This window comes from Arvicanthis niloticus, chromosome 12, assembly GCF_011762505.2.
Source record: "Arvicanthis niloticus isolate mArvNil1 chromosome 12, mArvNil1.pat.X, whole genome shotgun sequence".
NCBI lineage: Eukaryota > Metazoa > Chordata > Mammalia > Rodentia > Muridae > Arvicanthis > Arvicanthis niloticus.
Window position 1 is genome coordinate 42,852,010 of NC_047669.1, and position 15,349 is coordinate 42,867,358.

A 15,349-nucleotide genomic window follows, 5' to 3' on the forward strand; every position below is an offset into this window, starting at 1 on the left:
ACATTAGCCCACAGAGAAACTGAGTCCCAGAGGTAAAGGCAATGGTAAGTTTGACTAGAGAAGTATGCAGAGAGTGGGAGAGGGAATACAAACCTGGCCTACCCTCTGGCAGTGACTGTTCCAGACTTGAATGCCTGATATATGGCTTTGATGGAAGGTTCCTAAGAAATATTTCATTATCCCACAGAAGCCTTCCAAAACCGGTTGATCAACCACAATCAGAAGTGGAGAGACACTGTGGGCAGCACTCTGTCTCAATTCTCTCACAGCATCGTTCCTGCTATGACTTCCCATGGTCAGGCAGCAGGGGACATTCTCCAGCTGTTCCCCAGCCAAACCTCCAGAAACCCAGGAAGCTGAAGCACAAAAGAATACAATACGAAGACAGACGGCTAGCATCCTTGGCATTGGCTAGCATCTTTTTTTCAGATGCTGGTTTCTCCCTCTCTGTCTTTCCCTCCTCTGTCCTCTGAAACATGCCATGGCTGTATTCGCCTCTTTAACAGCTCTTTAAAATATGCCAGAGAGAAAATGAGAGCACCCATCTCTCTCTTACTGTGGGGATATTTGTTAACAAGAAATTATGAGTCTTTTCAAGCTCTATTTCCTAGAGGTGGGATAGCCACAACCCCAGTGTTTTCATTTCTAGAAAGGTTCCCATACCTGTGTAGTTCACTCTGCTTCTTGTGCAGTGGTATGTAGGTGAAGGAATCCTAGCCAGCAGCTCCTAACACTTTGCTGTGTCCACTCTGTGGACTATGGTTATCACTAGGGGCCATACAGAAGGAGTGGTCCAACACGTGAAGTGAGTTACTTCAGGGACTATCACTTGAAGCCTTGGCTTAGGACTGGCTGGTTGTCGGAGTAGGTCATGGTGTTAGGTCTGTCAGTCATGCCTCCAAATTGGCACTGGAGACAACGGATTTGTTTAAATGTTTGTCTTCTCTGCTAGAACATAAGCTTCTCTAACTGAACTCTGTGTGACCAGGGCTCCTATTGGGTCTATCACAGTAAGGCTTTCTTTGATACCCAATAGATGCTTATCAGATGCATTGACTGGAAGGCATATTGTGTGAGAAGTATGCGGGAAGCTTGAAAAACAAAATGGCTCCTAGAGTCCTTTCTACCACTTGGGTTTTCTTTGACCATGGATGTGTTTTACATGTTGAGGACTATCGCATGTATTCACGAACTCCAGATCCAATTCCCACAGACCTCTCAAGCTGACATTTGTACAACCTGCTTTTCTATAGCCTCGTTTATTAGCTGAGTATCCATATCGATTTTTTTTCTTAAAAAAAAAACAACAACATGTATTTTATTTATTTGGTGTTGGGGGTGGATGTTCCACAATGCACACCTGGAGGACCATGGACAACTTACAGAAGTCAGTTCTCTCCTACCACCATGTAAATCTTGGGGATTGAACTCAGATTGTAAGGACTGGCAGCAAGCTCTTAACCAATGATCTATCTCTCTGGTTTTACATCCCACTACAGATGCTTCTCTGCTCATGACAGAGTCACATTTGATAAATCCACCATAACTTGGGAATACATTAAGTCAAGAGAGTATTTAGTACACTCAAGGTAGTACACATCCTATGTCAGTATCAGTTTGCTGTACAGCATCAGTTGCTTAGCCTTGAGAATACCCAGCTGCCAGAAAATTATGGCTTGTTAAGGCAGTCATCATTAAGATAGGGCATAGAAGCAATACTGCTGGTCCAGTGAAAAAATCAACCAAGCTGAACCACTCTAAATTGAAAGATACTTCCTTTGCTATGCAGACTGTTCTATCTTACGAAGTTCCTGTTTGTTAAGGGTACAATGCTCTTTTTAGGGAGTCCCTATTAAAAAAAACCCTGAGGGTATCTTTTTTATAAAACTACTGTCTAGTTCTGTGGATTCTTCTTTAAAGACTGCTCTTTCCTCTGCCTTACTCACAGCCTGCATCAAATTGCCTATTATTTTAATTTGTACTTGTTTCATTCTGATGTGCATGATGTTTCTTGCCCATTCCAAAATCTGCAAACTATCTGTAAGGTGGCTCTAATTCCTGGGACTTCTCTGAGCACAGTTTTACAGATACTGGACTTAAAATAGTCTCAGAAACATAGGTCTTATTTTATACTTCCTCTCCAAAGACCTAGAAGCTATTTTGCAAAAACTGGACAGTACATCTGCAATTGTACCCGGAGATGTTGCTGCAATTGATTGCAGTTTTAATTAAGAAAAACACACTCTGCTATTTAAAAAAAAAAAACCAAAAAAAAAAAAAAACAAACAAAACAAACAAACAAACAAAAAAAACCAGTCCCTTAAATACAGCTCCCAGTTGAAATCTTCAGCATCCAGCTATCCCACCCCTTTCCAGTGGCCTGATGTGCGACGGGGGAGGAGCCATGAGCAAGCTGGCTCTGGGAAGCTAGAGAGCGCGGGATGGGGAAGTCCCGGAAGTCACTGACCAGAGAGTCTCGGCGGGTTCACTCTGGGCAGTGGTCCCAAAAACTACAGGCTCTTCAGCGGGGCGGGGACCGCTCCCGGCCCCAGCTTGGGGGCGAACCCGGATCGAGGGAGGCGGGTGGGACGCTCCCAGAGGTCCAGGGCGATTGGCAGACGCGGATGAGGGGCGGTGGAGCTCGAGGAGAAGAGCTAACAGGTCGACAGAACAGACAGCGTGCTGATTGGGCGACAAGGAAGGAGCTGGACCAGATCTGGCCGCTCATTGGTGTCAGCAGGCGGAGGAGGCGTGGCCGGCGCGCGCGGGAGGGAGGGCGAGGGAGCGGGGCTGGCCCGCCCGAGAGCCGGTCGGGCTACGAGCGCGGCGGCAGCGCGTCCCAGCTCGGTCCCGGTGCCACCCTCCAGTCCGCCGCGCTCCAGCCTGGGGTCTTGGGGTGGGAAGCGCGGCGAAGGAAAGCGGGCGCGGGGAGCAGAGCGGAGGGGTCGAGGCGCGCTGCGCTGCCGCCCGGTCCTCGCCGGGTGCTGCGGGCCCCGGGCGCGCGGGGCTCCGCGGCGCGCGCACTATGCGGGCGGATTGCCGGCCGCCGCGATGGCGAGCCGGGCGCCGCTGAGAGCCGCGCGCAGCCCGCAGGGACCCCGAGGCCGGGCCGCGCCCGCCGCCACCGGCCGGGCCGCGCTGCCCAGCGCCGGCTGCTGTCCCCTCCCTCCTGGCCACAACTCCTCCTCCAGGCCTCGGCTGCTCCTTTTGCTGCTCCTACTGCTCCAGGACGCTGGAGCCCAGCAAGGTGAGTGGTGGCCAGCGCCGGTCGGCCTCCCGAGGCTCTTGGTTGTTGAAGGAACCTGGGGACGAACCCGGTGATGCAGAGACACATACTGGCGAGATTGATGAGTCGGGGAGAAGGGGGTGCCGCCCGGTGTCCCAAGTTTGTGTCGCTTTACTTTTCCAAAGCAAAGCCATTCATTTCTTTGAAAGAGGGAAGTGAGACCCTGCCATGGAGGCCTCTATGCTGTCTGTCTCCTTCGGGACTGATGGACGGAGTAGAAAGCAAATTAAAAAGCATCTTGAGCTTATTAAAGACTGGCAGTGATTACTGTTCTTAGGGATGGTGCCCAGGTTCTAAAGCGGATAAAGCTAATTGCAGTGCTCTTTCTTGGGTTTGCAATTCGTTTTTCAGAGCACCTGTACATTACCGAGGACGGTGGTTTGTAGATTGAGTTGATCAAACACAGAAATGGCCCAGAGTAGCAGTCCACTACCAAAAGGGCAAACTTCCCAGAAAGTGACAAAACTTTTTTCCTTCTACAATCCCATTCCAGAAGCGGGCAAAACTGTTGGATGATAAATCATCACAATGGAAAGAGAATACAGGACTGAACTTTTTAGTGTTGCTTCTTCGGGCAGCGTACTGCATTTTGTTTGGCATTAGTTTTTCCATGGCTTTTCTTGTTACTAATTGGTAGGAAGAGTTTCTTAAAATACATTTTTCATTTATAAGTTCAGCTTCCCACTGAGTGCACTTTTTTTGTCAGTAAGAAGTATCTTCAAGGTCATGGGATTGTCTTTGAGAAGGTGCCGCAGTCCATTGAAATCTCTAAGGGAAATATGTAAACTGTAGTCTTTCATAGTCACATTTAAACTGAGTAACCTAAGGTGTAGGTCTGTTGCTGGCAGATTTCAGTCAGCGCTTACTATATTAGAGTGTGGAAGCCTCCAAAGTTTTGGCATCTGTGCGTGTGTTTTTCTTCCTCATAGTGGGGAGACAGACTTATATGGCTACAGAAGCTTAGTGTGTGGGAGGCCCGGGACTAAGTGGTTTGTGTAAATTAGTGCATTTAACACACAGCTCGGTGAGCTAGTTATCCTATTTCCAACAAAGGGAAACCGAGGCACAGTGAATGCAGCGTATTTTAACGTAGAAGGGACAATGATTTAAGCAGTACACCCCTGTGTTTGAACATTTCTAAATGGCTAACATCTAGAAATTTATGTCATGTTTAAAACAAATCTTCGAGTAATAAGAGTCACCTATGTGGGGCACCATTGTCTTTTGAAGCATTCATTCCCAGACTAATGTAACATGCAACATTATCTTATTTTTAGTGATTTTGAATCATTTTAGTCAGCATTGTAACAATATATTTGTCTCCCATTGCCAAAAGATATCAAAACATATAGAAATAATATTAGAGATCTTAAAAAGGCATGATTTTTATTTCTTCAAAATTGTGTAGTTTTGTTTGTTTAATACCTTTGTATCAATTTTCTGTCTTGTTTTTATGTGAATGCATATATCTTTCATAGTTTGAGAAAATGAACCAGTAACAGCTTTACAAAGGGAAAGCATAATGTATTTATCAGTTATTAAACACAAAGTTATTAAACACAAGTTCCTAAGTTAGTAAATTAAGGGCTAGTTTGGTGAGCATCTGAAAATTCAGAAATTGTATGAGAGGTGAATTCCCTACTTTTTTGAAAACCTCTCACTCTCGGGGCCCTAATGCTGCTTGCAGTGAAATTTCTTTGAAGCTAGTCTTAACTAAGATAGCACATTCCTTCTGGGTCAGCTGACATTCCCTCACACAAGATGGAGAAACTCTTACACACCTATAGACTCTTTAATATGAAAATGCCCACATGTTCCAAGGTAGAATTTATACTCTCTTAAGCCTTGGGAAGAAGATTGCAAGGAATGATAAAATCTTCTCAGCCGTCTTTGAGCGGTAGAACTGTGGCTCGTTTTTTTTTTGTTTGTTTTGTTTTTTTTGTTTTTTTTTTTTTTTCTTTTCTTTTCTTTTCTTTTCTTATGTCTGCCATTAGTATGTAGTTATAATAAAAAGTAAACTCAAGAAAATAGCTTTGCTGAGTCAGTCTTGCTCCGACCAACACAGGTAACAATGTATTCCGAGTCTATGCCAGTGCATAAGTGCATTTTTATCTTCCTGACAGTGTTTTGAAATGATGCTGTCTGTTGCCTTTTGTTCTACTTAATACCGTACCTAGCTCTTTCTCAGCAGATTTCCTGCTGAAAATGATTTTTCTTTCTGCTTGGCTTAGAATAAAACTCATGATGTTTTTGAAAACTTAATCCTTCACAATGATTATCATATCTAACTGGTATTCTTTAAATTTATAAGTAGACTTGGTTTATTTACATCTATTTATAATACAGGCAGTTTTAGATGTAGCTTATATGCATGAATTCTAAAATTCATGGCAAGTTCACCTTCAAGTCTTTATATTAAGTTTCAAATCTTTATATTAAGTTTCTTTTCAAACCCTTTTAAGAATACACATCTTTTTAACAAAACTGAAATGAGTGGCGCTTAGCTTGATCGCATACATTTTCATAATAAGCAGTTAATACTGTACTGTGATAGAATTTCTATCTCCAGTTTACATTATGACTAGGAATTTGGGTCACCTCATCTCAGTAACCCAGCTTCCTCATTTATATTACAGAAGATTTGTCTACCTTGGGGGGTAGAATGTGACTTGAACATGATATAATATTAAGAAATTAATTTTTAAAATCCATTAAGAGTGATTTGTTTACAGCCATTCATATGACATGTTGTCAAGGGTATTGATTTTGCAATTTAATAACCTATGAAACAGGTCAGGCTGATTCTTTGAAACTTTTTTTTTTTTTTTTTTTGAGTCAGTGATATTTGTAGTTAATGCATGAAAAAGTTTTATCCTGGTAAGCAATACATTGGCTTGTGTGATGTCAGTATCTACAAGTTGTCAGAAATGATGAACTTCTTTTTAAGCGAAGAAACATTTATAATTACCAATATTACGTAGGTTTAGAATTTTCTGTCTTTTCTTGATTTGACAAACATTCAACACAGGCAAGCTTGTAATCATAGCTCTTGACTGAAGAAGTCAATATAAATATCAGACCTGAAATGGTGACCCTGGATTAGATACATACGAGTAGACAGGGGTTGTTTGGAAGGGCGTGGAAGGCTGGCCACGGATGAGGAGGGATAGATAGTCCCACCGCCCAGATGTGACTGCTGAGACAGGAAGTGAGGCAGGCTAGCAGCTTTTCTCGTGGGGTTCCTGCTTTGGTTTTGGACAACTTGCTCACAAGTTTGCAGCCACGGCACTTCATATATATCTTAGAAAATATTTTACAGAAAATAATGTTAATGTCAAGCAAAACTCTCAGATGGTAATGAACCACAGTTGCCTCTGACTTTGTCAGGTTTTCATCTCCCTTCTATATCCTTATCTCCCTTCTATATTCACATAGTTTCATGATTTTTAACACAGGCAAACATATTTATAAAATACTGCAAATTATGAAATGTAAAATTTTGTCGCAAGGAATGCACTTTTTATGAAGCTATCACATCGCTTAGATTTGCTTTTTCAGTGTTTTCTTTTACATTTTGTTAAATTTGTTATTCAGGAGAAAAATTTTAAGAAATTATTTCACTTCAAAATGTTTGCTTAATAACGTATATCATGATAATCTTCCAGGTCATTACTTGGACTAAAGCAACATATTTCAAGAGCATGGGAAAGTATTCAGATAAAGTGGTTTTAATGAAAGCCAGTATAATGGTGACAGTTGTGACTTTTAAAAGTTACTGACCTTCGCTTGCTAAATCAGCCCACGGTCTAAAGACAGTGGTTGAAAGATAGGTCCAGAATTCTCTGCAAGGCTTTTGTTAAGTAAAGTACTTTTACTTTTAGATTAAATTGTATTGTTTGGGATGTGGGAGAAGTTATCAGTACTCTGTTGTATTTTCATCAAGAACTGTGAGAGTGAGAATAGCTATCATGCACTCTCAGGAGAATGTTCATGTTTCAGAGGAGATAAAACATTACCTTGTCTTTAGATACTCCACGAACAAGTTGAACAAGTAATTATGTTCCACTGGAGTGGTGTGTACAGTGGTATGGCTTAAAGGAGACATTTTTACAATGCCCGGGGAATCAGAAGTTTTGCTGATACACAGTTTTAGGTGGCTGGGCTTTGCAGGATTGGCAGATGTTTGAGAATTGAGGATCGTAGACTCAACCGAAGGGAGTCAAAAGCCTACCCTTTTACACTGAGTAGCAAGCTTTGGTCAGTGCCCCCTGCTATCATTCTTCGAGTGCTGTACCCTTTGCTTCTGCCTAGTCAGTTGATAGGTACCAGTTGACTGGTTACCGTGAGCCAGCCCTGATCCAATAGAGTAGAATATTGCTCTCCATAATGACTTCCCTAGCATCTGTCATCAGCTCCTGTATCATTTACAGGATGCTGTCCAAAGCCTCTGTCTCTGTCTCTCCCCACTACCTACCCCCCCCCCCTCTCTCTCTCTCACACACACACACACACTCGCCACTGGTTCTTCCCTTGGTCTTTGTCCTCACCCCATACTAGCACTTGTCAACACTTTATAGTTGGGGGATAAGACTGGGCTACTTTGTATTTCACTAAGCAATTTCAGGACATTTTGTTTTGGTGTCTGTACTGATATATTTATATAGTAGTATCCTGTACTTGTACCTCCGCCCTTACTTGTCTTCTCTTAGTAGTAATACTTGAAAATTGCCAAGCATTGCATCCAGGTTGGACTTCACATGCTGGATTGAGTGTTATATATTTTCCTGCTGCCAGTATTTACTGTGTTGTCTGCTATGCTGAATGTTTGTATTCACCCCATTTCTGCTGCAGATCTGTTGTCTCAGCACACTATTTAGTGTCAGTCCTTCATGCTTTTTGTCATTTGGCTCAGTGTCACATGTAGCCATGAGTCTAAGATTTGGGTACTTATCTCATTCCCCTGGGAATGGAGCCCTCTCTTGAACTTTACAGGGCCTGGGAGTCTGTCAGTCTTCCTCAAGCCTCCCAAGAGTACCAGTTCTTTGCTATAGTGTCTCAGCTTTGGGACTTCTCTTAAACTGGAACTCTGACTATAGACATAGCTAATTTAGTAAAACCTCCTTCTCTTGGATTCGCTGCTTTCAAGAACGGTGACAACCCAACACTGTTGCTGTGGTCAAGAGGTGCTTGCAGACAGGAACCAAGTGTGGCTGTTTTTGGAGAGGTCTGGCCAGCAACTGACCAATGCAGAAGCAGATGCTTGGAGCCAATCATCAGGCTGAACTCAGGGAACCTGGTGGGGGAGCTGGCAGAAAGACTGGAAGAGCAGAGGGGGTTTCAACCCCATTGGAAGAACAACATAGGCTGCCTGACCACCCAGTTCTCTCAGAGACTAGACCTCCAACCAAGGAGTGTACCCAAAGGGATCTTTGGCTCCAGATACATATGTAGCAGAGAATGGCCTTGCTCGACAGCAATGAGAAGGGAGGGCCTTGGTCTGGGGAGGTTTGATGCCCCAGAGTAGGGGGATGCTGGAACGGTGGGGAGGGAGAGTGTGGGTGCGTGGGTGGGGGAGCATTCTCATGCAGACAAAAGGGAGGGCGTGATGTGGGTGGTGGTGGAGGGGTAACTAAGAAGTGGGATATCATGGGATGGGAAGGTGGGTAGAGGGGGTAACCAGGAAGTGGGATATCATTTGAGATGTAAAAAAATGGAATGATTAAGAAAAGTTTAAAAAAAAAAGAAAAATAAATAAAGTTAAAAAAAAAAAGAATGGTAACAGCCAAAATGATCAGCCAAAAGGCGGCTGAACTCCTGTGTCCTCTCTTTCAGATTCTGACTTAAAGGTTGGTTCTGATAATTGCCACAACCCTCTTTTCTTTTTTCTTCCTGCAACTCACAGGGAACAGTAGATCAGGAATTCGAGTCATGTTTGACTAATGGAGTCAAAGTTTACCAGCCGCACAGATTTAAACCTGTCTCTTAGGTTATTCAGTAAGTGAATTAGTATATGAAATTAATCCAACTCTTCGTAACTTAGCAATTCAGTTCCCTACTTCTGATCCCACCTCATCTACTGTTCATAGAAGTTCTGCCTGGCTCAATGAACAGCGTCAAATTCTGCAAGTAGAAGACTTAGGTATCAAGGTAAAATTGGATAATTAGCCTATTAGTGGCCACAATCACCTAAGCCTTAATTCTGCTCTTCACTTCTGCTGTGATTGTAACTTTACGTGTCTCAGCTGTCCTTGAACTTCAGCCTCCACAGTCATTTTTGATTGTGGTTTATCTTTTCCTTTTCTTGCTTGCCTGTGTTCATATTGTATCCTAGGAGCTTGCTGTCTGGCTGTGGAGGGATGGCAAGGGTGGAAGGTGTGTTTTAGTCAGGACTCTTGAGGTCCTAGAAGCTGAAATCCAGGTCTGTCGAATGTAGAGGAGAACTTACTGGAGTTTAGAATAGAGCCATACCTTGCTAAGTCAAGGGAAAAGCATGCAGCTTCTCTTCAGAAACCAAGGTTTCTGTTTCTCTTTCCTCTCTCAGGTTTCTCTGTGTGGAAAGGATCATGGCTGCTGGAAGTCCCCAGGACTTGAAGTGCTAACGTGGAGAAACTCTGGGGTTTCCTTCTTGGGCAAAACAGAAATGAGAGGGAGGAGTGAGTAGGCAGAGCGTGACTCAGTGCCCACCCCGGGCCAGGCAGCTGACCAGGGGCATGAAGTCATATACAACTGTCCATCAGTGCCCACCCCGGGCCAGGCAGCTGACCAGGGGCATGAGGTCATATACAACTGTCCATCAGTGCCCACCCATGGGCTAGGCAGCTAACCAGGGGCATGAGGTCACATAAAACCGTCCAGAACTTCCAGACAATCTTCAGGAGGCTAAGGCACTGGATAGATAAGGGAATCTGCTCAGTGTGGGGAAATCAGAGTTTTTAGAGTGTGCTAATTTTACAGAGGTTTGTAGGTAGCATGGTTGTGTTCATCTGTTTGTGAGGCAAGATCATGCTATGTAGTCCTGGCTGGCCTGCTGCAAACTGTTTAGCTCAGGCCAGCTTTGGGCTCTATTTAGGTCTCTGTGTCAGCCTTCTATGCATGGTAACACGTGCCACCACACAGCTAAGTTTGATTGAACCCACACAATTGCCTTGGAAGCCGCAAGGTAGAAATCACGTTTAGGTGAGCCTAGATAGAGTTGTGAAAGGTTTCAAAAGTTATCTGGGGTTTGCTTCTGAATTAAGCACCATGTGTTAGACTTTTGTCCTTGTCCTTGGCTATCCCTGTGAGTAGAATTCATTGCCCACCAGATTACCATGCTAAGCTGGCATAGATGTGCATAATTAAGCATATTAAAATATGGACAAGGAGTTCTTGGTAGAACTTCCCCTCCCTGGAAATACTTGTTGTATCTGTTCAGCTATAAACTATATACAGACAGGGCCCACCATAGCATGCAAAAGCTGTCCATTGACGGCTTGGGTATATTGAATGTGAAATACTGTGGAACACCTGAGCAGAAGTTGGTGATAGATAATGGATTTTGAAGATTGGGATAAAGGTGGGGAGTTCTGGAACTTTCCAAGTGAATGTACTGCTCAGTTGAAGTAGACATGATTAGTAAGGATCAACTCTCAGGAATTCATTATCATCCTCTTAAGAACAGAGACCATCTGGGCCTCTGAAGTTGCTATAAATTTCTAGAGTTATAAGGCATTGTTCTTCCTGTTAATTGACTAGATTGTAGCCAAATGGGTCAACACAAAAAAAGACAAAAGCCACTCAGATATATTTTGAGTAGTGTTGTGCTATTGTGAGAATAGTCCCCACAAATGTGTATTAAGAGTATGTGAATTCAGCCCTTGCTACTAGGTGTGCTCACACAGTACCTAAGTGGATTCTTACTGTCTTCATTTTACAGAGAGCAAAACCATAGCTTAGCCAGAGTAGCTATCCTCAAGGTCACAGTGAGTCCTTGAGAATCCATATCTGAGCTTGCTATAGAATTCTCAATAGTTTAATCATGGGGTCCTGGGTAAAGTGTGCGTGTGTGTGTGTGTGTGTGTGTGTGTGTGTGTGTTTGCATTCCTTTTAAATTCACATCTGTAAATTATTGCATGGCTCGGATAATCTATGGGGGCTTATGCCTGGAAAAGACTAATTCGTCCTCCCCTTTAATAACCTGCAGCTCTTCATCTAGAGTGGGGCCCATGAGCTGTCCCTGTCTACATTGGTATGTCATGTCAACTGGTGTTGTCATTGTTTAAGCCTAGCTTAAGTAACCATATTTTGGAGATTTAATGAGTGTGGTTTTACTAAACACATACACAGATGAACAACAGTGAGTGGATTCTGTAGGCTCTGTTTGTCTATGCGCATGTGATGGATGTATACATACACAATATGTAACTGATAACTAAAGAAGAGGTTATAGGGGCCTGGAGAGAGGATGCAGTGTATAAGAGCACTCACTGCTTTTCTAAAGGTCCCGGATTCAATTCCCAGCACCCAGATGGCAGCTCACAACTGTCTGATACCATCTTCTGGTATGCAGAGGCACATGTAGAAAAGTACCACTATGTATATAAATACTAAATAAATGTTTAACACTTGAATAAAAGAGGAAGGGGGCACAGAGGAGTTGGAGAAGGGAGAGGAGGATGTAATATAGTACTCATATGAAATTCCCACACATAAATAATAAAGATCACATGGAGGGATGAGTTCAGGACAAGAGAGAATGATGGGATTACTTATTTTTCTAAAAGTTTCCCTTGACACTGCATTCATATCTGACTTATATTTAGTACTAAGGAAATAAGTAAGAGAAAGGGGCCACCAGGCAATAAAAATGGAGGCACAGAGCCAATCTGAAAAGCCTGCCCAGGGAGTGTGTCCACCTGTGGCATTCTGGAAGAGGCAGCACTAGGGACATTAAAGGAACAGTGATTGCCAGAGAGAGTGTGAAGATTGGCAGCGGGGACGGGGTGCTGGGAAGCAGGGAGCAGAGAATCTGTGCCTTGGCCATGAGCATCCACTCATGTATTTGCTTAACCCGTAGAGTGAATAAGACCAAGAAGGGCTGTAAACTGATCTCTGAGAGATGATGCGTCTGTTGAGATTAGTCAGTTCTAACCAGCCCTTTGTGATGAGCCTACACGCTAAAGCTGCCCTAGGAAAGAAGTCTGTTTAAAAATGTCACTGTGTTATGTGGAAGATCGATCATGTGAGAACGCCAAGCTAAGGGAAAATACTCCACCAGCATTAACATCAGAAGTCACTTGTAGAGCACAGCACATACCAGGGACCAAGACCAGTAAGTAAAATTAAGTTATAGTTAAGTTACACGGCTTAGGAAACCTGGGAGTTTTAGGGCTGGTCTAACAGTTCTAGTCTGAAAATTCAGTGTGAGTAAAAACTTCACTGTAGCCAAATGAAACTGGGGGAATCACTAACAGTTGTACCTTTTCTTTATGAACTTTTCTCCTGCTCACTAAGTGCTGTGTGTTTTTCTTCCCATCCTGTGGGTATGTTCTGAGGTATGACAAAAGCGAGGCTTAGAGGCAGTGCAGTCAGAATCACCATTCACCATACAACCAAAGTCCGTGAAAACTCTGGACAAGTATCAGTGGAATGAAAACTCCATTGCTCTCTGTTTGGGGCATATGTCTAAAGGTTTGCTGCACCTGCATTTGCTGTGGTAAAAGAATACAGAGGGCTCCTATCACTACAATTCAGTAACTGTATTACTAGTAGCCATATCACTAATGTGCAAGTGTGGCTGGACCATCAGGGCACACACTTGTCTAAAAACCATACTTGGTTTGGAGTTTGGATAGAACAGCCTGAAATAAGCTGTATTCCTAGCTGGATTATTTCACAGGCATTTGAATATGTTCAATGTTTTCCTTGGGGAAACTCTTAAAAAATAAAAGTAAAAGAAAATCGTTCAGTTATTTTCCTGGAACAGTATCAGAATTTGTTATTTGGCTTAACACATCTGACCTTGCTCTCTTCAGAGGAAGTGAATGCATGTTCTCTAAGTAATCCCAGGGTACGTCTGCAGTGCCGGAACAGTCAGATCAAATTCCAGTGTTCTTCCCCTGACAGAAATACATTTAAGATGAAAAGTGCACAATAACAGCATCCACCCTTTCTGGTCAGTTGTGGTCTAGTGGAGACCATCGGGGATGGAGAAGGAAGTTGGCTGTGATGGTGGTAATGATGGAGATTGCCAAAATTGCAGTGCTGTAGAGTATGGAAGGGTTTGTTGAGTGTTGTCTGGTTGTCTTTCTGTGGTAGCAATACTTCATCGATTCTGTCATGTAAACAAACATGGGTAATAGTGGGTCGTGTGTCCTAGGCACAGAACATCATTGTTATCAGAAAACACTAGTCCCCAAATTTGGGGACAGTACACCATTAAAAATAAAGGGTTCACTTGCTTCAGATACTGAGAAGTGGGAGACAGGAGTCTACAATCATTAGCTATACCCTGAGTGAGTTGAGCCACACTGTCCTTTGGCCAGATAAGCCCAGCCCAGAACTAAGACATGGAGGTTTTGTGGCCTTGGTCCTAAGTCATACTCTTGAATCTCAGTCTACTTACATTCCAGGCCAGTCATTCTCTGTCCATCCTGAGCTGCTTGAGTGGCGCTCCAGCCACTGCCTCAGTTGTCAGAGATTACTGAAAGGCTGTGCTGCCTAGGGCGGAGCGGCACCAGGACCCCCACTGTCAGCAAGTTAGATGGCCTCTTGATAATTTTCTAGGCATTGGTTCCACTTTAAAATATCTTTACATATTTCAGATGTTTTCATAGATTTAGTTTTAAGACTCATAAAAATGATCAGGAAATTCATTGCTTCTTTTGAAGTGAAAGCATGGACATGATTTTTTTTTCCTGACTTGAATGTAACACCGGGCCTTTCAGTGGTGAGAAGTGTTTTCCACCCTGCAGGTGTGGCCCATCTAATAGTGGTTCTCAGCCTTCCTAATGCCAGGACCCTTTAATAGATAGTTTCTCCTGTTGTAGCAATTCCCCCAACCATAAAATTATTTTTGTTGCTATTTCATAACTGCAATGTTGCTACTGTTCTGAATCATAACACAAATATCTGGTATTTCCGATGGTCCTAGGTGACCCCTGTGAAAGGGTCACTCAATTCTGAGGGGTTGAAACCCACAGTATGAGGAACCACTGCTTTAGTAGGTCAAAGCTGGTGTAGAAGGTCAGGAGTCTGCATGCCGGCTGGCATGCGGAAACTCACAGTATTAAATGTATTTCTTCATTTAAAGCAACAGGAAAATATGCAGCTGCTGGCCTAGTAGGTCTGGGTGTTCTGCCTAATTACCCCTTCCAGATGGGCTGCTCTGAACACATAGGTGATGGCAAATTCTATCTAGTTGGGTTAAATTTATCACTCCTTGAAATGTAAAACATTTGAGAATGTTCATTGCAGCAGACTGGAGACATCCTTTTAACTGGGATTTCTGGTGCATATCATCTGCTTGGCGAGGAGGGAGTGCTGAACTCCAGCACAGATTTTCAGCATTCTTGGCACACTACCGTAGACTTGTTGGCTATGCCCTCCCTCCCCCGACACAAGATTTTGAAAAAAGACAGCTCTGTTTTAATTGCTTTCATCATCACCACACATGCAAAAGTCCTATTTCCATCAATTATTGTGTATTTTGTTAACTTTAAACCATTTTTAATAGTGGGAAGGACAAGAAACAATTTCTGTATTTTATTGAAAGTTAAACAGGCTTATAAAGACATCTAAAAAATTACTCTGCTTGTACTCTTTGGTAACATTGATTTTAAAATAACAATCTCAAGTTGACTGATAGTCTGCAGAGGAATCCGTGAACTGAAATGGAGCATCACAGTCACATGTGATTTGTCAGCAGGTGATTCTCGACTCTCAGAATTCCATTACACTTTCAGTCACAGCTTTCAATTCTGCATATCAAAAATAGCATAATCTGAAATGTGTAATTATCTATCAAAGGATTGTTTTTAAATATTGAAACACTTCCAAGAATCATAAGCTAGTTTCAAATGTTAG

General features: G+C 43.0%; 1 protein-coding gene across 1 annotated transcript in view; it reads left to right on the forward strand.

Annotated features, from left to right (window-relative positions):
- The first annotated feature begins 2,798 nt into the window (after nt 1-2,798).
- The window catches only part of Dcbld2 (discoidin, CUB and LCCL domain containing 2), a 59,366-nt gene continuing 46,815 nt past the window's right edge, over nt 2,799-15,349 (forward strand). The window contains exon 1 of the mRNA XM_034515020.2: nt 2,799-3,247. Within this exon, the coding sequence (XP_034370911.1) occupies nt 3,052-3,247 (196 nt within the window). The 5' untranslated portion in view covers nt 2,799-3,051. The remainder of the gene's footprint in view (nt 3,248-15,349) is intronic.